This window comes from Corythoichthys intestinalis, chromosome 15, assembly GCF_030265065.1.
Source record: "Corythoichthys intestinalis isolate RoL2023-P3 chromosome 15, ASM3026506v1, whole genome shotgun sequence".
NCBI classification, from domain to species: Eukaryota; Metazoa; Chordata; class Actinopteri; order Syngnathiformes; family Syngnathidae; genus Corythoichthys; species Corythoichthys intestinalis.
Window position 1 is genome coordinate 8,012,777 of NC_080409.1, and position 25,255 is coordinate 8,038,031.

General features: G+C 41.2%; 1 protein-coding gene across 1 annotated transcript; it reads left to right on the forward strand.

The window, feature by feature from the left end:
- Positions 1 to 8,001: 8,001 nt before the first annotated feature.
- wdr32 (WD repeat domain 32) lies at positions 8,002 to 23,298 on the forward strand. The gene is made up of 7 exons (XM_057860296.1): positions 8,002 to 8,687; positions 9,980 to 10,093; positions 10,155 to 10,352; positions 12,416 to 12,618; positions 12,696 to 12,773; positions 19,453 to 19,598; positions 19,677 to 23,298. The coding sequence occupies exons 1-7, from the start codon at positions 8,317 to 8,319 to the stop codon at positions 20,046 to 20,048; spliced, it is 1,482 nt and encodes a 493-aa protein (XP_057716279.1). The 5' UTR covers positions 8,002 to 8,316; the 3' UTR covers positions 20,049 to 23,298.
- Positions 23,299 to 25,255: the final 1,957 nt, after the last annotated feature.

The following is a 25,255-nucleotide window of genomic DNA, read 5'->3' on the forward strand; positions in this document are numbered from 1 at the left end:
TAAAAGTTTAGAATATGCGAGTGAATAATTTTTTAATGTCGTTTTTTTTTTTTTTTAAGCGAAATATGAGACATCAGTTAATGATTCTAAGCTAAAAACGACACACATTTGAATAATAAATATAATCAATTACCTTCGTTTTATGGCTAGATTGAAACAAAAGCGGTTGTGCGACGTCTGTAAACGGGGGTTTTCAAGGTAAAACGGACAAATTAAAAATAGTTCGGGGGCTTCATGTGCCTGTTAGGTTTTGTGTTGGTTCCCTCCCAGTTTGTCCCTGTGATTGCCCATTGATTTCACCTTTTGTGCCTGTTCCTAGTGTATCCTCCAATCTGCGTCCTCCTGTGTCACCCATCCGCTCCTCGTTGTCTCGTTACTCCTTGTCTGCGTGTGTATATAAGCTTACAGTTTCATTTCACTCCTTGTTGCGTCATTGTCAATGCCCATGTGCACGTCAGTGTTTGTTCCCAACAGTTTTCGCCGTCCAAACCCTTGAGTTCCTCAGTGAGTTTTGATACCCAGTCTTTCGTTTGTAACAGTTTTGTTTGATTCTGTACTTTCTTTGGATCATTACAGCCTGTTTTGCACTTTGTTTTTTGTTGGCTTTCATTAAATCATTTTTTGCACTGCCGGTCTGCATCACCTCTTTTCCCGCAATTGGATCCACACAACACCTGCCCGCCCGCATTACCTGTCAGTGCCATGAATCTGCTATGGCAGCATATAGACATATTGTTCTATCAAACACAATTAGTTGTTTTGTCTTAAAATACAGCAGTTTCTTTTAAAGAGGAGTGCAAGAGCAGAAACTGCTTTTCCAGTCTTGCCTGTGTTTTCCGACATATATATATATATATATATATATATATATATATATATATATATATATATATATACAGTGGTACCTCTACATACGATCGCTTCGACACACGAACTTTTCGACATCCGACGTAAAATTTGACTCGCCATTTGTTTCTACATCCGACGACATGCTCGAAATACGACGACAATGGCAGCACCGCAGACGAATGCACGGCGGATTTTCTTGTGTGACAAATCAACACTGGTTTCAGAAAAGGTTGGTACAGGTGGTGAAACAAGGAAAAAGTTGACGCTTACCTTCTAAATGAAGATGCAAATGACAGAAAAATATGAGCGTAGGGTGGGCATCCGTGAAATGGCTCAACAATACATCTCCACGGTCCTCCTCCGACCATCGTTCGCCAGTCTTTATAAGTTAAGCTGACAATTCTTATTGTGGTAACATCTCCAGAGAAATCGCCAACTTCGCCACGTTTTTATCATTTATTTCACAACTTATTCAAAACAAAAACACCTTCTGTCTGCCGCAATTGACGGTGTTCTCAAGAAAACATTCAAAGTGAAAGTGAAACTCAAGCTTACCGGTCTGTCTCTGGCACGTCAGCCCCGCGGTGCGTTCAGGGTCAGCAAAAAACGTCCGCCACATTAGAACCCGATTCGTTACATTAATACAGGAATTATTATTATTATTATTATTCCGATTTTGATTTATAATTTATTTGTTTTGCTATGTGTAATTGCCATTTGTAATAGTACCAGCAGTATTTTTTAAGGATTTAGCGAAGGTTTTTGGGCTGTGGAACGAATGAATGGAATTATAATGTATCCCTATGGGAAAATCCTGCTCGACATACGACCATTTCGACTTACAAACAAGGTCCTGGAACGGATTAACTTCGTATGTAGAGGTACCACTGTATGTATATATATATATGTGTATGTATATATATATATATATATATATATATATATATATATATATATATATATATATATATATATATATATATATATATATTCTGAATTATCAAGTCAATATTGAGACTGTTAGACAATAATTGACCACACATTAGTCACAAAATTGCCAATAAATATTGATGAAAGTTTACCAACCTAACCAAGGTATGTGGTGAGATCATGTGCTAAGTGTGTGCATGCATGCAATTTGTAGAAAGGTGTGAAGAATAAGAAGGGCCATTCACTTAGCGGCGCCGGCCTGTCTATTTTTAGAGCTCTTTCTTTTTCCCATGATTAGAATTACCGTACTTAGAGGCAGGGGCGTCACTAGACAATACTGAGGCACTGGCGAGCAAGCAATTTTTTTTAGCACCTACAGTGAGAAGCTATCATAAAAAGTTCTAAATAACGCTTTAAAGTTTTTATAATCCAACCGAAATACATGTTTCTGTACAAAAAAAGTGAGTCATTTTTGTTTTTGTTTTCAGCCATCAGTATTAAAACTCAAAATACAGCATATAACAGCATAACCTGCATGTACACTTTTTGCGAGGTACGGGTCATTAATAAGCCACAACAGATTATTGAACGTGGTCAGGGCAACATTTCTCATGGATATGAAAACGTATCTGAACCTTTTGGAATTTCTGACATTTCTGCATTAAATCACCATCAAATGTAATCTGACCTTTGTCAAAATCACACAAATGAAAAAACAGTGTGTGCTTTAACTAAAACCACCCAAACATTTATAGGTTTTTGTATTTTAATGAGGATAGCATGCTCACAATGATAGAAGGGGGGGAAATAAGTAAGTGAACCCTCTGCCTAAGGAGACTTGAAGAACAATTGAAACCAATTTTTACCAAACAATTTAAGTCGGATGTGTGCCCAATCACTGATGAGTGGTTTAAAGCTGCCCTGCTCACTACAAAACACACATCTGGTAAGAATTGTTTTGTTGAGAAGCATTATCTGATGTGCATCATGGCTCAATCAAAAAGAGCTGTCTGAAGACCTGCAATAAAGGATTGTTCATTTGTATAAAGCTGGGAAAGGATACAAAAACATCTCTAATAGTCTGGATGTTCATCAAACGACAGTGACAGAAGTAGTCAACAAATGGAGAGAGTTTGGCACTGTTGCTTCTCTCCCAAGGAGTGGCCGTCCACCAAAGATGACGCCAAGAGTTCAGTGCAGAATACTCAGAGAGGTAAAAAAAGAACTCTAGAGTGTCTGCTAAAGACTTACAGAAATCACCGGCACAGTCCAATATCTCTGTGCACACATCAACTATATGTAAAATTATAGCCAAAAATGGTGTTCATGGAATGACTCCACGGAGGAAGCCACTACTGTCTAAAAAAAACATTTTTGCTCGTTTAATGTTCGCAAAAAGGCACTTGGAAACTCCACAGAAGTTCTGGCAAAATATTTTGTGGACTGTTGAAACCAAAGTTGACTTGTTTTAGAGTAACGCACAACGTCATGTGTGAAGGAAAAATGGAACAGCTCACCAACATCAACACCTCTTCTCCACCGTGAAGCATGGTGGAGGGAGCATCGTCGTTTGTGGCTGTTTTGCTGCCTCAGAGCCTGGATACCTTGCAATCATCATTAGAAGAATGAATTCAAAGTTTACCAGGATGTTTTGCAGGAAAACCTGAGGCCGTCTGTTAACAGTTGAAGCTAAAAAGAGGATGGATGCTGCAACAAGACAATGATCCAAAACACAGAAGTAAATCAACTTCAGAATGGTTTCAGAAGAACAAAATATACGTTCTGGAGTGGCCAAGTCAAACTCCAGACTTGAACCCCATTGAGATGCTGTGGCAAGACCCAGAGGCGTAGCAAGGGTCTCCGGGGGCCCCAGGCAACAAGCAACATGTGGCCCTTCGAGCGTGTGCAAGTAAGGGGGACAGTTGGACTTGAAGAAGAGTAGCAACACAAAAATACCACCATCGGATGCGGAGGTATATAACTTTGTGTGAAATCAGAAGTCAGATTGGCCCTAAAACCCACCAAATTCAAATTTTTCCATAAAAACACTGATTGGTGGACTACTGACCAAAATGAGTATTGAATTTGCTAATAAAATTGTTTAGAATTATTTTAGATGCATATATGTTATATTTTTCTTATAAAATACTCGACGAGGAGTACGATAAACCCATTAAAAGACTTTTTTTGAAAAATCACCATTTCTGTGAGTAGTCACATGAATAATGAGGTGGCCTGTGGAAGTCAACAGAAAACAACTCGGCAAGGACTTTCCGGAGAGTACTTGGTGAGTCACTCATTAGACAATCATGTGGTATTAATTGCTGATTGGACTTTCTTAAACATGTATAGTCTACGTGACATGGTTAGTGCTGATTGGGATTTATGGCAGAATCATTAGATAATCTGCCAAATGATTCCATGTTATTGAAACACTCCCTACACTTGTCGCTGCGACAGTGCAGTAAAGCTGCGTGTGCTAAATCTGTTGGGCCTCTGGGGGCCCCTGCTGGCTGGGGGCCCTAGGCAATTGCCTGGTTTGCCTATTGGGACGCTACGCTTCTGGCAAGACCTAAAGACAACAATTCCTGCCAGACATCCCAGGAATCTGACTGAACTTCAGCAGTTTTGTAGAGAAGAATGGGCCATGATTAGTCCTGATCGATGTGCCAGACTGATCTGCAGCTACAGGAAGCATCTGGTTGAAGTTATTGCTGCCAAAGGGGTGCCACTTAATATTAAACGTAATGGTTCAGTTACTTATATTCCCCCCTTCTGTCATTGTTTGCATACTATCCTCATTAAAATATGAAAACCTATGAATGTTTGGGTGGTTTTCGTTAAAGCAGACACTGTTTTTTCAACTGTGTGATTTTGACAAAAAAGTGAGAAATTCCAAAAGGTTCAGATACTTTTTCACACCACTCTAATTGATTAATGGGCTAAATGATCTATATTGAATTCATCTGTATTGACTTATACTAACTTCCATGTGTATTGGTTCAGGTGATACAATGTTCGATTCAAACAGTTATTTTCAAAAACTGCTAAAACATTTTGAAGTCCAAGTCCTCTTAGTAAAAAAACGGGGAGCTTCCCAAGAATGGGTCCACTTCTGTGGGACACTGGAGCACCCCTAGGCTCTATATAAAAGTGATTTGGGAAAAAAATGAATGAAAAAAAATCTTACATATCCAAGGACCGATCTGCAGCTGAGGCATACTAGACTACTCCAAGACTCGAACCAGAGCACTCTCATGAAATTCTGATGCGTAATTTCATTTCACTGATTTTTTTTTCATGTCAGTTCATGTTCATGTAAGTGTCCCCCTGAAGTGGACCCATTCTTGGGTAGCTCCCTGTTTTTTGTTTTTTTTAATAAAGGGACTCGTACTCTAAAGCCACCACGTTGCATTACCGTAATGCACATAATGCAAACAATGATCCAAATAAAGGACAGCTAGCTTGACTTCATTGTTCCTTATGGAGGCTGGTCTGACTGCTGTAGTTTTACAGGTTAGCAAGTTCACACAGTTTAATGCAGTTTTAATGCTAACTCTAAAGCAGATCAGACTTTCAGTAGCAAAACTAGTGGTGTTTCCCCCACCTCTACAACATTGACGTCTTTTTACATTACTTACAGTGGCTTCTGCTGCTGCTGGCCCATTAAAAACGTCTAATATGCCTCCTCTTCAAAGAAGGCGCAGGAGGCGGCATGTTGTTGACAGGAATCTGTCAGGGCTGTGTGTGTGTGTGTGTGTGTGTGTGTGTGTGTGTGTGTGTGTGTGTGTGTGTGTGTGTGGCGGGGGGGTTGGGGGGACAGGTCATCAGTCAATCAAACATGCGTTTGGGGCGGGGGGGGGGGGGGGGGGGGGTGGACCAGCACGTTTAGTAAGTGAAAAGGGATAAATGTAAGTCTGAACAAACTGAAAATAATTCACTTAATCATGGTAGGGTCTATTTGAAGGCTATCAAAATTACCTGTACAACTAAGTTATTATATACCGTACTTTTTCGGACTATAAAGCGCACCTGACTATATGCCGCCACCCACCAAATTTGACATGAAAATATCATTTGTTCATAGATAAGCCACACCGGACAATAAGCAGCAGCTGTCCTCACTGTATTATGAGATATATACACTAAAATATATTAGCCAATCACAATATACAGTATTTAACAGGGACATCATCAGACTGTCATTAGACCATCATAATTATTATATGACACTGTCATGAGCATGAATGAATGCTTATGACAGAGGTCTTTTGTAGTGTCATCCGGTAAATTATCTCACTTTTGAATGGATGTAAAATATCCAAGCTGGAAATAAATGGAGTTTGTGGCAAAATTTCTCAGATGACACTTAATGACATCTGTCATAAACATTTATAAATGCCTATGCCAGTGTCATGTCATAATTATGACAGTCTTATGACAGTCTAATGGCGCCGCTGTCAAATAAAGTGTTACTTATTAACCTAAATAAATGAACAAATAAGCCGCATTGGACTATAACCAGCAGGATTCAAAATGAGGGGAAAAAGTAGCGCGTATAGTTCAAAAAGTACAATAATGCAAATAAAGTGGCTTAAAAAATGGTGGGGACAATTTGAGCATCCTGAAGAGATGGAAGTGTTATGTCCCTACCATTCCTATGCAAATTTATGCTCTTGGTATGCTGTATTGTGAATCACTCTGTATTCAACTGTTAGTCATATTTGCTGTCATTGACAACGCTGGATGTCCAATTCATTTCATATAGAGAGGACAGGCTCATGTTTCCGTGCGATTGACGGCGCTAGACGTCCAACCCAATTGGACGGAGAGGCAAGGCAAGGCAAATTTATTTATACAGCACAATTCAACACAAGGCAATTCAAAGTGCTTTACATCACATGAAGATAATAAAAATCACATTTAAATCAATACAACGTAAAAACTAAGACAAAAGATCGCATTTAATCACAAATAGAATAAAAATAAATAAATAAAAATGAAACAAAAATAAAACAAAAACTACTAATAATAATAATTGAAATCAGCAATGGAGATAAACACAAGAGGATAAGAAAGCAAGTAGATTGAAATATATAGACAGTTATGGATATGCAGTGCTAAACAAAAGCGTTTTTAGCCCTGATTTAAAAGAGCTAACAGTTTAAGCATACTTCAGACGTTCAGGTAACTTGTTCCAGAGGTGAGGAGCATAATAACTAAATGCTGCCTCACCCTGCTTGGTTCTTGTTCTTGGAACATGCAGAAGAGGCCCCAGTAAACGTTCCTTCATCTAATTTTTACTTTGAGACCCATTACTTTTACTGAAGTAAAATTTCATCAACGTAACAGTGCTTACTGCTGTGTGTGTGTGTGTGTGTGTGGGGGGGGGGTATTTGCATAACATGCTGTCTTGCATTAAAGAGGCAAAATGAGCAGATATCAAATTGATGCAGAATTGAATCAAATGACAGCAAAAAAAACATATTTAGAAGCGATAAACCGTGAAAGACAGCAACAACAACATTCCACAATGGAAAAAAACAGATGTCGGCCAAAAGCCAACTTACACACACTGTTAGCAATTTGTTTTTTTAACAGCCTTTTGAAGGATAGATGTCCAATCCATTTCGACTAGGGGGGGCTTGCAAACGATTGCTAGATTGGACGTCTATCGCTGTCAAGTGGCAGCTAATGAATTAAGACCAAGGGTGGAAAAAAGTATCAAAAATGGACTCTACTCGAGTAGAAGTACTATTACATTGGTGAAATATGATTCAACTAAAAGTACTGGTGTAAAAATGTACTCTAATTAAAAACTAGATTATATAAAATGCATTCAAAGTAAAAGTGACAAAGTTGTTTTAAATGTAAAAGGGTGGCAACAAAGTACAAAAAAGTTAAAGTACTCTTTCAATTCATTAAATTGCATTCAATTAAAAGTAATTATAGACTCCAAATATTTCAAAATGGAAAACTAAATCATAAATAGTTCGGGGAATTGAAACAAACAAGTATACCGGGTCTGTCCACAAGATAGCAGCAACCAACTTGGATGGCGCTGAAACAAAATGGCGGAAGCGGAACTACGCTAGGTTTGTTTACGACGACGAATCGCGTCGTCGCATACCATCAACTTCCGGTGTTTCCCTTCAACTGATAACAAATATCATTGGTAGGGTTAACAATGTACGACTAAAATCCCAAATAAAGATGATACCGTTCGTTGTGAAATTATTTGTTTATCACTTGGTTCTGTTGGTCATTTTCAAAAAGTCTTTCAGTGCAATTTGGGCACTTGCTTTGCTGTATTTTGAAAGCCTCGCGACTAGCCGACTAGCGTTGTCCGCTCGGTTCCGCTCAGGCTCAGCTAACAACAAGAGACGCGAGTTTTTTTTCCCCGTCGGCGAGTCCGCTTGAAGCCGCCCAGAGCGCCTCCGTGGCCCGGCCGCGGTGCTGAGCCTGAAGCGGCCCCGCTTCTACTCTCGCTCGGCGGCTCATTCCAAGCGCGGCGAGCTCGCCGGAGCGGAGGCTAACATGAGCTCGGAGAATGACGCCGCCGAAGAGCCGCGGGACAGGCCCGACGACGGCAGCTCCGACAAAGAACCAGACGCGGACGGAGACGAAGACGAAGACCTCGGCCAGAACCGTCCTTCGACTTCGGCGGAGAGCGGAGGATACCGAGCCGACTCCGCCGAAAAGGCTCCGGGGTGCGGCGGCCGGCCCAAGAGTCTCTTCTCATGGCTCCAGAACAGGTCCATTAGGAGAGGCGTTTTTGTGGACCCGATACGGGACAACTTCAGAACCATGACTAGCTTGTACAGCTCCATGTACCCGGCGGCCGACTCTGTTAACCTTAACACAAGGACCCACGGAGCCGTCTTCAACCTGGAGTACTCGCCAGACGGGTAAGGTCTTACACTTTGTCATGAAAAACTACGGACCCCTAAAGGGACATCGACAGAAATAAATTTAAACTATCCTGTGCGCACCAGATTGTATGTGGTGCGCACTAGAAACTTTACGGTGCGCACCAAAAAGTTACCTTTCATAGGCCACAAACTGCAGGCGCGCATCGCGCACCAGTAGTTTCGACGTGCAAAGAATTATAAAGGATTTATTTGAGCTTTACTTCAATCTTGGACTCAATTTTAAAGACATTCCTGCATTACTTGCACATTGTCACAATTACAATGTCTCGGAACGAACTAAAAACAATCTGGTGCGCACCGTTTACATTTATTTCTGCCGATGACTCCGTAACAAACACGAGTTCTTGGTTGTTGTTGTTGTTTTTTTTTTTTTTTTTAAATAAAGACTAACTCAAATCCCAAATCCAGCTGTCATCCATCACTTGAAACCCAAGTCAAAACGTAGCCTGAAACTTTACCTTTTTTAAACCTTATAAGAATGTTGTCTTGAACTGAAACCCAGGCTTACTTGGCGTAGTCCGATATGGGAAAAAAATCAATATTATATCACTATAGCGATACGCTATGCCACCATAAACCGTATTGGCCCGAATATAAGACGACCCTGATTATAAGATGACCCCCTCTTTTTCAAGACTCAAGTTTGAAAAAAGACTTTTTGAACACCAAATTAATTTTTATACAGAAAATAATTACAGTACATCTGAAACAAATGATTATAACAATATATTTGAGAGAAAAAGCATGTTATTTTGCCTCATTCAAATCTTAATATCTGAACATTTAAATATGTAAACTCAAGGGCAATCACATTCGTAAATGAATGGCTTCTCGTTTTTGAATTGTAAATAAACCAATCTATTGTGATAAAACAACAAAATTGCAATAACGGCATTAACCATCAAAGTGAGGTGTAACTAACTGTGGTCTTGAAACAAATCTGAATAAGGAAAAACATTGCAATAAAATAATGCAAACTGGTTAAGCTTGAGAGTAGCTGAGATCTCTCATGACAGAACATTACTCCTCAAGTTCAGCATTTGTTTCAATGATATCTGGCGCCATCTAGTGTCGTGAATGGGTATAATGTCCAGACCGCAAATATAAGACGACCCCCACTTTTTCAGTCTTATTTCAATGCAAAAAACACAGTCTTACATTCGGGCCAATACGGTATGTAGCGTTGCCTCCAGCACGTTCGAATGGTAAATTTTTCAAGTTTCCTGCCAATTTGTTGTGAATTTGCACTGCCGCCGTGCGGATTTCAGGTCCGTCTTGACGGTGGCCTGCGAGCAGACTGAGGTCCTCCTCTTTGACCCGGTCTCGTCCCGACACATTGAAACCCTGACGGAGGCCCACGAGGATTGTGTCAACAACATAAGGTGAGCGCAACTCGCTAGCGTAAGTACTCTCCATTGACCATTTATGGGTCGCTTATTTTAGGTTCCTCGACAATCGTCTTTTTGCCACGTGCTCGGACGACACGACGGTGGCGCTTTGGGACCTGCGAAAGCTCAACTCCAAGGTGTGCTCGCTGCACGGCCACGCCAGCTGGGTCAAGAACATCGAGTACGACACCAACACGCGCCTGCTGGTCACCTCCGGCTTCGACGGCAACGTCATCACCTGGGACACCAACAGGTTAGGAGCTTTCATGTCCATGTTCGTTGTCCTGTTGCCATTTTGACGACTGTATTTTTCTGGCGCACTTCAAATCCTTTACACTGCTGGCCAAAAGTGTTGGCACCCCTGCAATTCTGTCAGATAATGCTCAATTTCTCCCAGAAAATGATTGCAATTACAAATGCTTTGGTAGTAATATCTTCATTTTTTTTTTGCTTGCAAAGAAAAAACACAAAAATAATGGGGGAAAAAATCGTTATAATTTTACACAAAACTCCAAAAATGGGCCGGACAAACGTTTTGGCACCCTCAGCCTAATACTTGGTAGTACAACCTTTAGACAAAATAATTGTGAACAACAGCTTCCGGTAACCATCAATGTGTTTCTTACAATGCTCTGCTAAAATTTTAGACCATTTTTCTTTGGCCAACTGCTCCAGGTCTCTGAGATTTGAAGGCTGCCTTCTCCAAACTGCCATTTTCAGATCTCTCCGCAGGTGCTCTATGGGATTCAGGTCTGGACTCATTGCTGGCCACTTTAGAAGTCTCCAAACACTTTTCTAGTGCTTTTTGAAGGGTGTTTTGAGTCATTGTCCTGCTGAAGACCCATGACCTCTGAGGGAGACCCAACTTTCTCACATTGGGCACTACATTATGCTGCAAAATTTGTTGGTCGTCTTCAGACTTCATAATGCCATGCACACAGTCAAGCAGTCCAGTGCCAGAGGCATCAAAGCAACCCCAAAACATCAGGGAATCTCCACCCTGTTTGACTGTGGGGATCGTGTTCCTTGAAGGCGTAATTTTTTTCCCTGTAAACTCTATGTTGATGCCTTTTCCCAAAAAGCTCGACCTTTGTCTCATCTGACCGGAGAACATTCTTCCAAAATGTTTTTGGTTTTCTCAGGTAAGTTTTTGCAAACTCCAGCCTGGCTTTTTTATGTTTCTGGGTCAGAAGTGGGGTCTGCCTGGGTATCCTACCATAGAGTCCCTTTTCATTCAGAAGCCGACAGATAGTACGGGTTGACACTGTTGTACCCTCAGACTGCGGGACAGCTTGAACTTGTTTGGATGTTAGTCGAGGTTCTTTATCCGCCATCCGCAGAATTTTTCGTTGAAAACTCTTGTCAATTTTTCTTTTCCGTTCACATCTAGGGAGGTTAGCCACATTCCCCTGGGCTTTACACTTATTGATGACACTGCGCACAGTAGACACAGAAACATGAAGGTCTTTGGAGATGGACTGGTAGCCTTGAGATTGCCCATGCTTCCTCACAATTTTGTCCTCAGACAGTTCTTTGGTCTTCTTTCTTTTCTCCATGCTCAATGTGGTACGCAGAAGGAGGCAGGACAGAGGTTGAGGCAACTTTAATCCATTTTAACGTGTTATGTGCCACAGGTAAGTAACAGGTGCTGTTAATTGCACAAATTAGAGAAGCGTCACAGGATTTTTCAAAGGGTGCCAATACTTTTGTCCGGCCCATTTTTGGAATATTGTGTAAAATGATAATAATTGCAAGCAAAATCAATGAAGATATTACTGCTAAAGCATTTGTAATTGCAGTCATTTTCTGGGAGAAATTGAGCATTATTTGACAGAATTGCAGGGGTGCCAATACTTTTGGCCAGCAGTGTGTAAATTATATATATATACACACACACAGTGGGGAGAACAAGTATTTAATACACTGCCAATGGGAAAACCCATTGGCAGTGTATCAAATACTTGTTCTCCCCACTGTATGTATATATTTCTTTTAAATTGACACTGCGCCTTCTGTGTATTCGAATTCTGGTAGAAATTGGAATACTTTACTCTCCCATGAGTCACTTCTAGGCTTGCCAACATTCCCGGATTGCGTGGGACAAACTGGCCTCAGGGCGTCCATGTTGTTAGTGTTCGCCGATACCAACGACGTCATTTTAGCCCTGTATTGGCACCAATACTAGCACAAGTATAGCGCTCCTACTGTTGTATCTTTACGTGTGTGACATTAATTAGAAGGTGAACTGTATTGGTTAGCAAAGAAAGCGTATGCTTGGTCCAATTTTGCGATTTTTTTTCCCCCTGACGGGGGCAGATTCACAGAGGACGGCTGCCCTCACAAAAAGTTCTTCCACACTCGCTACCTGATGCGGATGCGTCTGACACCCGACTGCTCCAAGATGCTCATCTCCACATCCTCGGGCTACCTGCTCATCCTGCATGACCTGGACCTGACGCAGTCGCTGGAGGTGGGCAGCTACCGCATGCTGCGAGCCCGGCGGACCCCGCTCACGTCAGGTGGGCGCCCGGCCGGCCGACCCCTAGCCCCGACCGGCCTCGCTCACTACTCCAACGTGCGCCCTTTGACCTTTCAGACGGAGGCGTGCCGGCGTCCCGCTCGGCCGGACCTCGGCACGGGAGCGACTCTGGCAAGCTGCACCCTCACAGAGAAGGTCAGACTCTCTTTAGTCAAACTCCGGAACAGTCTTTTACCAGTACAAGGTCTGCACAATATATCATTTGAACATAGCGCAATGTGCGCATGCGCAATAGTACCATCGCAGGACATGCGATTGTTTTTTGTTTTGTTGTTTTTAATGTAATCTTTTATTTTTCTTCATAAACGCAGCAATTGTGCAGAGACATGGTTTCCTGGATCCCTTTTATTTGCACTAATCTTCATCAGTAAGGATAAACCCCCTCAGCCTGGATTAAACGGTATTATATGAATAGTAGGGATGTCCCGATCACATATTTTTGCACCAGTCAGAGTCCAAGTCACCTGATTTTGAGAATTTGCCGAAACAGAATCCCAATCCAGTACCGAAAAAAAGTTTGTTTTTTGCCTTGATGCTCACGCTGCCGAGAACCGCCTCTTGCTTAACAACCACCTTAACGATTACCATCTATCAGTTAGCGCCCGTAAATCATCAAAAACAATCACATAAACTCACCCCAAGTATTCGACCACAATTGAAAACACATAATAAACAGCTTAAAAGGTGTTGCCTCTGTGGATGCTTCACAAGCAACAAAAGTACGCACTGGCTTTCCCGTCTGTCTCTCTGTCTCACTCGGCTTCGTGACTTCTTCATAGGAACAAAACAAATTCGCTCTTCCTTGTGTGCACAAATACGTTCTTCTTTTTGTGTACGTGCGCTCTTACTCGCGTGCTATAAGTACGGTATTACCTGCACTACTCTTCCTGCGCCAAAATAAAAGCATGCATCAAAAAAACAAATGTCAACATTATTTAAAAAAAAAAAAAAAAAAAAAAACGACACTCCGGCGTTGTGAAGCCAAAATCACATAAGTCGGGTACGTTGTAACTAGGCATGTGCCATTAGGAGATTTTGACGGTATGATAACCTTAAGCAAAAATACCGCTGTTTCATGGTATCACGATATTGCAGTTATAGCTTAAAATGTATTATTTTGAGATGTATGGGTTTAAAAAAAAATCCATTGAACAGGATTTTTACATTTTTCACAACGTATTTGCAAATTGGAACATCGACATGAATATAATGTTCAAATAAATAAATAATTTTAAAAATCAATAAATATTTTGAATAAAATTGAAATAAATAGAACTTATATCCTAAACCCACAGCTACAGCTCAAGTTGCTAAACAAGAGAACAAAAATAACCATTTTCCATAAAAAAAGTAAAACACTTCTAAATAAAAATTCAAATATATGCATATCAGGCCTTTCACTGACTTTAAAGCTCCATCTCAACATTTTTCCAGACTTGCTCATTTTCTACATTTTCTCTCTCAGTCCAAGTTAATATACCACTACTCCTATTAATATTAATTTACAATTAATGGAGAATGAGAGCAAGAGACGCGTGCGTGTATGACTCGCACCATTATTTACACATTATACACACACACACACGCACACCCTCTCTCAACACAGAAAGTTGCCAGAGTGAAAAAACACCACATGCTGTATTATGAAAATGTTATTTTGAACAGATGTTTACAATGGCGGAAGACTTTACAAAAGTACGCTTATAATGAGGGTAGTAAGGAAACAAGTTAGCCGTCTCGGCATGCCAACTAGCCATGTTAATATCCTCGTTAACAAACTTACGTTATAATACTTGTTTTACCGTCGCTAGACACACGAAACACGCTGGAGTGAACTCTCGTAGCTGGTGGGAAATGTTCGTGACAGCATTTACTTACCTTATAGGGATCCTCTATCTTAAAGACAAGTAATTCTTAAAAGATATAGACCCCAATCACCAACGTCACACAATCACGTGATCGCTGTATTGTGCCCCCATATTGTCCGTCATTGTGTGTCCGTATAGTCATTGATCGTAGTTTCTAAAGGTGGATTCGCTTGCAAATTATGGAAGCCCCGGTGCTTTCAGACGCTGTAAACTCATTGGATGAGTTGCATAAAAGCCGTTATTTGGAAAAGCTTCGGTCGATTCAGTCGCCAGATCCATATTTGATGCCCAAACCGATGTTTCCTCCCGTCCGGTCCCGTCCCGTGTGTCAGAGCTCGTCCTGAGACCACAAAATTTCCAATCATACTCCAGTTTATGTCACGATGAAGAGTCGGGTACCCAAAATCGGCACCGGCCCGAATATAAATCGACATTTGGTCAGCTGAGCGTCACCGTTGTCACAATTGCAAAATGAAACTTGATCGACAACGGGCCGGTGTGTGCCGAAAAATAGCTGCCCCGCCTGAAATGTCCCCCCTGACGGGAGTGCTTATTTATAGCGCTTTATTGACGTGAAAACATCAAATGTTTTCATGGACGCATTACAGTAATGGATTTACGACTGTAAGATCAGTTTTAAATAATTAAATTACACAAAATATTAGTACCGTATTTTAGTAACAAATCGTGGACTGGGCCATATAACCATCTTTGAACAGAAATGTATTAGTCTACAGGTTTTCACGACCATATCCCAATGACAATCTCACAGGTATGACATTTATTAGTTCAAGCAGAGTAAAATAATACATATTCACGGTACAAGAAAGTCGTTTCCGTGTGGGGGCTCCCGTCAGGGGGGACATTTCACGCAGGGCGCCTATTTTTCGGCACAACACCTGTTGTTGCGCTCATCTTCTTGCTGCGCAATCGTGGCGACGAGCTTCGTAGTCTCCGTCTGATGATGTCTGCGATCGTGTTGGCATCATATTGATGTTTTCGCCGCTGTCTAACGGCTGTCGACACAAACGCATCATGGACAGAGATACAGTGCCTTGCAAAAGTATTCGGCCCCCTTGAATCTTGCAACCTTTCGCCACATTTCAGGCTTCAAACATAAAGATATGAAATTTAATTTTTTTGTCAAGAATCAACAACAAGTGGGACACAATCGTGAAGTGGAACAACATTTATTGGATAATTTAAACTTTTTTAACAAATAAAAAACTGAAAAGTGGGGCGTGCAATATTATTTGGCCCCTTTACTTTCAGTGCAGCAAACTCACTCCAGAAGTTCAGTGAGGATCTCTGAATGATCCAATGTTGTCCTAAATGACCGGTGATGATAAATAGAATCCACCTGTGTGTAATCAAGTCTCCGTATAAAATGCACCTGCTCTGTGATAGTCTCAGGGTTCTGTTTAAAGTGCAGAGAGCATTATGAAAACCAAGGAACACACCAGGCAGGTCCGAGATACTGTTGTGGAGAAGTTTAAAGCCGGATTTGGATACAAAAAGATTTCCCAAGCTTTAAACATCTCAAGGAGCACTGTGCAAGCCATCGTATTGAAATGGAAGGAGCATCAGACCACTGCAAATCTACCAAGACCCGGCCGTCCTTCCAAACTTTCTTCTCAAACAAGGAGAAAACTGATCAGAGATGCAGCCAAGAGGCCCATGATCACTCTGGATGAACTGCAGAGATCTACAGCTGAGGTGGGAGAGTCTGTCCATAGGACAACAATCAGTCGTTTACTGCACAAATCTGGCCTTTATGGTAGAGTGGCAAGAAGAAAGCCATTTCTCAAAGATATCCATAAAAAGTCTCGTTTAAAGTTTGCCACAAGCCACCTGGGAGACACACCAAACATGTGGAAGAAGGTGCTCTGGTCAGATGAAACCAAAATTGAACTTTTTGGCCACAATGCAAAACGATATGTTTGGCGTAAAAGCAACACAGCTCATCACCCTGAACACACCATCCCCACTGTCAAACATGGTGGTGGCAGCATCATGGTTTGGGCCTGCTTTTCTTCAGCAGGGACAGGGAAGATGGTTAAAATTGACGGGAAGATGGATGCAGCCAAATACAGGAACATTCTGGAAGAAAACCTGTTGGTATCTGCATAAGACCTGAGACTGGGACGGAGATTTATCTTCCAACAGGACAATGATCCAAAACATAAAGCCAAATCTACAATGGAATGGTTCAAAAATAAACGTATCCAGGTGTTAGAATGGCCAAGTCAAAGTCCAGACCTGAATCCAATCGAGAATCTGTGGAAAGAGCTGAAGACTGCTGTTCACAAACACTCTCCATCCAACCTCACTGAGCTCGAGCTGTTTTGCAAGGAAGAATGGGCAAGAATGTCAGTCTCTCGATGTGCAAAACTGATAGAAACATACCCCAAGCGACTTGCAGCTGTAATTGGAGCAAAAGGTGGCGCTACAAAGTATTAACGCAAGGGGGCCGAATAATATTGCACGCCCCACTTTTCAGTTTTTTATTTGTTAAAAAAGTTTAAATTATCCAATAAATTTTGTTCCACTTCACGACTGTGTCCCACTTGTTGTTGATTCTTGACAAAAAAATAAAATCTTATATCTTTATGTTTGAAGCCTGAAATGTGGCGAAAGGTTGCAAGGTTCAAGGGGGCCGAATACTTTTGCAAGGCACTGTAAACAAACCGTGCTGCTTTCGAGATTTGCCCTTTCAACAATGGGCACACAGCAACTACTAAAATGACCGTTTATCTTCTCTGTTACTGCAACCAACCGCCACACATGCCTTCACCATTTTGATTAATCAACGTTAACGATTGTTAGGAAGGTTTTTGGGTTCGTTTACTAGGCGGTGATTCCTTAGACGAGCAGAAAAACACGCAGTAATAGGAGGAATGTACGTAGCTGTAATATGTAAACACGATGAGCTGACGGACAATATGGCAGCACCAGTCTGGGGGGCGGAGTTGTGACGTCACGTGATTGGGGTCTATAGGGATTGGAAACGTCCCATTTACGTCATCACTCCGAGCCCGCAAAACATGGCGCCAACTATCGGTCAAAATATGTACTAAATATTATAAAATATCGCCATTGATTGAACATTTTATGTTTTTCTAACAACATATTTTAGTACAAGAGAACAATTGTGGTTTATTAGAGCCTACATGTCTTTAAGTTCGAGGATCCCTTTAAATTTTGTGTAAAGTGACGGATGATGGTCACGTTAGTGTGAAATTATTTTGAAGGTGTTTGCCTGCATGTCGGCTGTCCTTCCTCGTCTAAGCAGGGCTGTCTGTTTCTTTTCGATAGCAGAAATACTAATGCCATTCTGGCGACTTTATTTTGGGGGTGGGGGGGGAGTTCAGGTGTAGTTTTGACAGCGACAGCAGTGTCACCGACACATAGGACAGAGCAACAACCGGAGGGGGAGGGGTGAGCGCAGCCGTTCCAAGCCATTTCTCGCTGCTGATTTTTTGGACAAAAAAAATGGCTAACACCGTACTACGGTATAACGGGAAGTTTTAGTGGTTATGAGACTGTGACGTTTTCATACCAGGGTAAACCTTGAAATTGGTAACTGGCACATGCCTAGTCGTTAGGGGTGTGACAAAATATCGAAATGGTGATATATCTTGATACTTTGTATCTCAAAAGGTTATCGATATGCTCCTGCCAAGAATCGAGATATCGTTTTAAAAAGGTGTCAGTGTTTTTAGGGGGGGAAGTGTCTCAGGTGACTCTAAGGCTGCCATTGACGGTGCTCGACGCCCAATCCATTTAGACTGGGAACGTTCGTTCATTCGAAATAGGGCTGCAGCTATCGATTATTTTAGTAGCCGATTAATTGATGAACTATTTATTTAAAATAATCAACTAATCGGGTAAGGAACATAAAAACATTAAAATACCTGAGCTGAGCTTCACACGGTATATAAAAGGAAAAAAAACGGTGACTAACTTACATAGCAAAAGTCCGCTAGCTTAAATGCTATAAAATGCTAACGCTTTTTTACAATGCTCTTAACAAATGACTCAGACACACATTCCCACAAAAAATGGCTAAATATACCTTTAAACTAAATTACGAATGCATTCAAAAATTCAATAGCTCAAACAAAAACCTGGCTTATGTTGGTCTTAACAGGGAGCAGATGGATTCAGCCATGTGAAATGAGGTAGACTAGAGGGCTGTGTATCCACCCAAATCAATGAAAATAAATGCAAACACTTTCAAAACAAACCATTACAACGCCACTTTAATTAAACAAATACTCGAAGCAGCAAAATTTAATTTGAATCTTTTTTTCTAATCGAATACTCGAGTTAATCGATTAATTGTTGAAACACTTATTCGACACCAGAGCATTCGCAGTCACTTCGTCTGATTTTTCGGGGCATTTACAGGTCACTGGCTGTTCATTTACAGGTCATTTGCTGTTGAGTTTGAGTCACTACCTAATCATTTGGGTGATTCCCAGGTCACTTCCTATTCTGTAACTCAAAATAAACAGGAAGTGACTCATAAAATACCCCCAAATCAACAGGAAGTAACTGAAAATCAACAGGTAAATGACCTTAAATGGTCCAAAATTACCTCATTGCTTGGCATTGGCTGCCAATGACGGCCATAGACGTTCAATCCGTTTGAAGTGGGAGGGATGGCAGCGAATTCGTTCATTCGCTGCCACCCTCCCAATTCAAATGGATTGGATGTCTACTAGTGATAAACCCATTCCAATTCACAGCTGAAGCTTGTTTTTCTGTTTATTAGTTGTTTGTAGAATATCCTAGAATGATTTCCTGACCAATGTATCGATAATCGTTGCAACGCCATATCGTCAGATCATTGTTTTTCATGAGCTAACTGGTACCCTTTTTTTTTTTTTTTTGACGTCCGCCCATGCTGACGTGGAGCTGCATGTTTGTCCTCCGTCCCATAGGCCTTTCTCCCAGGAACAGCCTGGAGGTGCTGACCCCGGAGATCCCAGGCGAGCGGGACCGAGGAAGCTGCATCACGTCCCTGCAGCTGCACCCCAAAGGCTGGGCCGCGCTCATCCGCTGCTCCAGTAACCTGGACGACCGCGAGGTAAGGAATGCGTGCGCCGCGGTCGGTTGGCCGGCCCCCCAGTGATCTTTACCCCGCCTTGCCTCCCTCCCGCGGCAGTGGACGTGCGTGTACGAGTTCCAGGAGGGCGCGCCTCCGCGACCGCCTGTGTCCCCGCGCTGCTCACTGCGCCTGACGCACTACATCGAGGAGGCCAACGTGGGACGGGGCTACATCAAGGAGCTGTGCTTCAGCCCGGACGGCCGCCTCATCTGCTCGCCCTACGGCTACGGCGTGCGCCTGCTGGCCTTCGACGACAGCTGCGGCGAGCTGGCGGATTGCGCCCCCGTGCCCACCGCCTGCCTGCGAGAGGTGTGCTCCATCTACTCGCACAGCGACGTGGTGCTCACCACCAAGTTCTCGCCTACGCACTGCCAGCTGGCCTCGGGCTGCCTCAGCGGACGCGTGGCGCTCTACCAGCCCAAGTTCTAGACCGCCGCCTTAAGCTGCCCCACCTCAAATTGACGGTCCGCCAAAATCAATTGCTCGTTGACTTTATTTTTTTGCTCAAATAAAATGAAGCTTATTCCCGCAGTCCAAAAATTGGAGAATATTTACCATTTGCCCTTTATATCAAACCCGGACATTTCGACTTCATTTTTTTGGCCTAAAATAGTCAAATTTACGCGGTCCAAAAATTTAAGAATATTGCGCCCCCCCCCCCCCCAACACCACCACCACCACCACCCAAAAAAATATATATATAAGCAGGGGTGTTCAACTGGTGGCCCGGGACCCGATAAGGTCCGTCGCCTCATTTTGTGTGGTAAGTCAGTTTTTTGCTAAAATAGAATTAATGGAAAATTTCTGTTGTCCAAAAATCGGAGAATATTTTTTAAGAATAATAACTTTTTTTTTTCTTTTATTAATAAATGACAAAAAGGGAAAATTTACTTTTTTTTTTTTAATTTAAAAAAATATATATCAGAAATGAAAATATTTACCGTTTCCCACAAAAGGGTAAAAAGGATTTAAAAAGTAGAGAGAAAAAATTAAGAGGCTCAAAACAAAAATGAGATCAACAATGTGAAGCGTTTATTAACTCACACAATTGATCATTTTCTCGTCGATTGATTGCGGCGGCCTGTGTTTTTGCTGCCACTGACGGCACTAGATGTGCACTCGTTGGACAAATGAGACCAAATTTCCACTACAAAGATGAGTTGGACACCCCTGATTTAAAGAAAGTGCCGTCGTTTTGTCATTTCCCTAACTGACAATGGTGATTCCCCCCAAAAAATACTATGCATGCCAGCCAGCCACGGCAATGGTTGCTGTACACATCATCTGCCGTTGACGGTGCTAGACATCCATTACTTTTTTTCAAAATAGATTGGACGTCGACTCATGGCAAACTAGTGTAAATTCACAGCAGTCAATGCCGCTCAAAGCGTCAATACGAGCTGCTTGGGCCGCACTGGAATGGGAAAGCACAAAAAAACGAAAAAGTCATATTGCAACACAGGGGTGCTGGAATTCACTCACAGCAGGGGGTGGTGAGGATGTTTTTTAGTTTTTCCAATCCTAAAACAGCCGTTTCGGTCTAAATTTGTCATGCTCGCGTGTTTTCTCTAGACAAGGCATGCCGAATGGCTGTACACACGCATGCTGCACACGTACTACTACTAGGCTACTATAAAGACAGAGTTCTATTTCACCTACAGTGTGTGTTGGAGTTTTTGCATTGAAAATAAAAGCGCCCATTTATGATAATGCCAATCCCCACAGCTTTCATCATAATCTTCATTTTCGACCTCAAACTGATTTGTAGAAAATTTGGCTGTTTTTGTAAAGAAATAAATCACTAATTCATTTTTGCGCCATGTTAACGCCGCCTCTGTCGACCTTATTGAACGTGACTCGGTAGCAAGTAAGGTGTCAGGTGGTGACCATATTATTAACAAAAAAACAACAATCCATTTTCAACATATATATTATATTTAATCCCTAAAGTTAAGACGCTATTGTTTCAATATGTTTGATCTCATTTCATGTGACAGAAACTATGGCGCATTTTCGTCTCGTCAGACGAAACCTGGTATGCGCCTCGTTATGTTTTATTCTGCCAAAACACGTTTTTACCTCGTTATTGTCATGAAAAAAAGTGTTCGTTGACAAAATCTTTTCTTTGTTGTCATCATTGACGTAGGAACAAAGTTTGTCGCAGATAGTGTAGTTTCCACAATTAAATCGTTGGTTATCAGTGTCCATATGATGACACTACAAACGCAGAATTTGCACATCTTCACTTTGGTCGGAGTTTTTAAAGGGCCAGTATAGAATTTTTTTAATTCAGGTGTAATCTCTGAGTTAGCAGAGGTTTAATTAGTCTGTAGAGTTGTTTCAACAAATTCCGTGCAGTGTCAGTTAGTTGTTAGTTTCAGGGCTCCTCAGTGGCTAAGCTAGCACGAGTCATTGGTGTCTGCTTAGCATGCCAATAAAAAAACATTAACAGATCTAACACAGTCAAATAAATTCAAAATGCAGATAATTGTTCAAAATACCGCTGTGGCCAAAACAAAGTCACACCAAATTGCTGTAATTCATTTGATTCTGCAAGACTTTTTTTTTTTTTTTTTTTTTTTTTTTTTAGATGCGTAATGCGACCACAATAGAGAAGAGTGCTCCGGCCGCTCGTGCTCAGTCTGCTGGGGAATCCCTTTCAATCCCACAAAAAAAATCAGGTGAAAAATATCACTCCGCCCTGCTTGTCTAAACAGCCTGGTCCCTGCAGAGCTGCTGGATTACAAATGTTGCTGTACATACTACAATTATTGACATGGTACAGGGAAGTTATAATAACTTACTCTTGAAAACATAACCAACGCTATTGATTGCATGGGTCATTGGTGATTCTCATGCATGCATACAGCGAAAAAAACAGACAAGACTGAAAAAATTCTGCTCTTGCACCCCTCTTTAAAATAAACTGCTGTACTTTAAACAAAAGAACTGTTGTGTTTGAAAGAACAATATGTCTATATGCTGCCATAGCAGATTCATGGCGCACTAAGCCTCCGAACTAGTTTTGATTTGTCCGTTTTACCCTGAAAACCCCGTTAACAGATGTCGCGCAACCGCTTTTGTTTCAGCCTAGCCATAAAAATAAGTAATTTATTATTCAAAATGTCATTTTTAGCTTTGAATCATTAATCAATGTCTAATGTTTAGTTTACAAAAAAAACGACTTTAAAAAATTATTCACTCGCATATTTTAAACAAATTACTTCACAATGAAAAATTTGGCGTCTGTAAAAAAAGTCGATATCTAACTCATAACTATCGCTTAATTGTATTTTTTTTGTTTTGTTTTGTTACTGTCGCATTTTTCCCAATACGTTAGATGGTAAATAAACGATCCAAACAAAAAAAAAAAAGAAAAATAACGTTTAAAAGGGTAACAATATGAAAAAGAAAATCTCGACCACTACTTGTTGTCTGCAATTTCTGCATCGCGACCCTTGTTATATCACCATGTTTCACCCATAAAATCCCCCAAAAATCTGGCTGTGGCCATTGACAGCTGTGTCGGTGATACATGCTACATGAGTTTATGTATCGACACATGGTATGTATGCGATAATATCTCGTTAAAATCGTGGCGTATTTAATTCTGCTCTCGCGTGCTCTCGCCTTCAGTTAGGGTTTTGCTGTTAAATTTTTTATTTTATTTTATTTTTTTTTTAAATACCCTCCTGTTCAAAATTTTTCTTCCCCCAGAAAATTGAGATTTTAAGCTTTCCAATGATTTATCACACGTGCATATCGGACAAATTTGAAATTTGGCAAAAGGTCTCAGAGCGGAACTTCAAGTCACCTGAGTGTTTTCCACCATATGTTGTTTATTATTGGTATGCTAAGCAGGCACCATTGACTCGAGCTAGCTTAGTTATGCACAAGCCCTGAAACTAACAAACTGCCCGGAATTTGTTGAAATCAACACCACTGACTAATTAAACCCCCGCTAACTTGAAGATTAAGCCTTATGTCAAAAATTCAGAACTTCCCCTGTAAGAACCCTTGTTTTCAATACCCAAAATGGGCCTGTGTGTGTGTGTGATAGACCAAACCGTAGGAAATACCCCGCTACATGTAAACATGACCTTGACACCGACACAGACTTGATCCTGACACATGCTAGCTTTTAAAGTCCAAATGGGTTGGACATTGATCACCGTCAATGGCAGACAACAAGTTCATTGATGAAGCCGTTTGAAAAGTAGGAGGGTTGTCCATGTGTTTCTTGAGTTTTGGGGTTGTCATTTGCCAAAGCTACTGGGTGGTCAGATCTTTTTTTTTTTTTTTTTTTTTTTTTTTTTTTAAAGCAACTCTTATCATAACACTTGTAATATTGCGATGGATTATTGTAGGAAAGATTGCAACTTTGTCCTCCTTGAAGGAATTTCCAGTGTGGTCCTATTACACTTTTAATTCTTGTGCTTCTTTCTTATGACGTTTTGAAGTCATTTAAAAATGCATACGTGAGGAAAAGGCATTTCTTGCATTATTTATTTCCTCCAATTTGTATGTTTTTCCTATCTGTATAAAACATGAATGAACCCAGAGATCAAATGGACTTTTTTGTTTGTTTGTTTTTGCTGTAATTGCAAGAATGGAACTAGAAAATGGGAGATGCCTGCAATTCTGGTCTAAAAACTCCTATTCTGTTCATTTTGTGGCATTTACAGCTCACTTCTTGTTGGGTTTAGCCAGGGGCGCTGCAAGTCACTCACTGCAGGGGGTGCTGAAGAGTAGTTTTCCTCATCCAAAAACAGCTGTTTCGGTCCAAATTTGTCATGCTCGCGCGTTTTCTCCATACAGGGCATGCACAATGGCAGTGCACACGCATGCTGGATAGTTGTTGTACTACTACTACTAGGCTACTACAAAGACGGCATTCTATTTCACTTACATTGTGTGTGAGTTTTTGTATTGGAAATAAAAGTGCCCGTGTATTAATGCAATTCCCCACAGCTAGATGGCGCAATGACAAACATTTGAAAACTAAAAGATCCAACAAGCCTCGGTTTAACGCCCCTTTTCACAAATGGCGCCTTATTCAACGTGACCTGCAAGGGCGTAGGTTTGCATAGGGACGATAGGACATAACACTAGCAACTTTCTCTGCTTTCTATGCTTAAATTGTCCCCACCACCTTTTAAGCAACCTTATTTGCATTATACATTGCTGGAAAAAGTATTGACACCTGCAATTCTGTCAGATAATGCTCAATTTCTCCCAGAGAATGATCGGAATTACAAATGCTTTGGTAGTAAGAGAATGAAAAACAAATCATTATCATTTTACACAAAACCCCAAAAATGGGCTGGACAAAAGTATCGGCACCCTCACCCTAATACTTGATAGCACAACCTTTAGACGAAATAACTGCGAACAACCACTTCCGGTATTCATCAATGAGATTCTTACAATGCTCTGCTGGAATTTTACACCATTCTTCTTTGGCCAACTGCTCAAAGTCTGAGATTTGAAGGGTGCCTTCTCCACTGCCATTTTCAGACCTCTCCACAGGTGTTCTATGGAATTCAAATCTGGCCACTTTAGAAGTCTCCAGTGCTTTCTCTCAAACCATTTTCTAGTGCTTTTTGAAGTGTGTTTTGGGTCATTGTCCTGGTGGA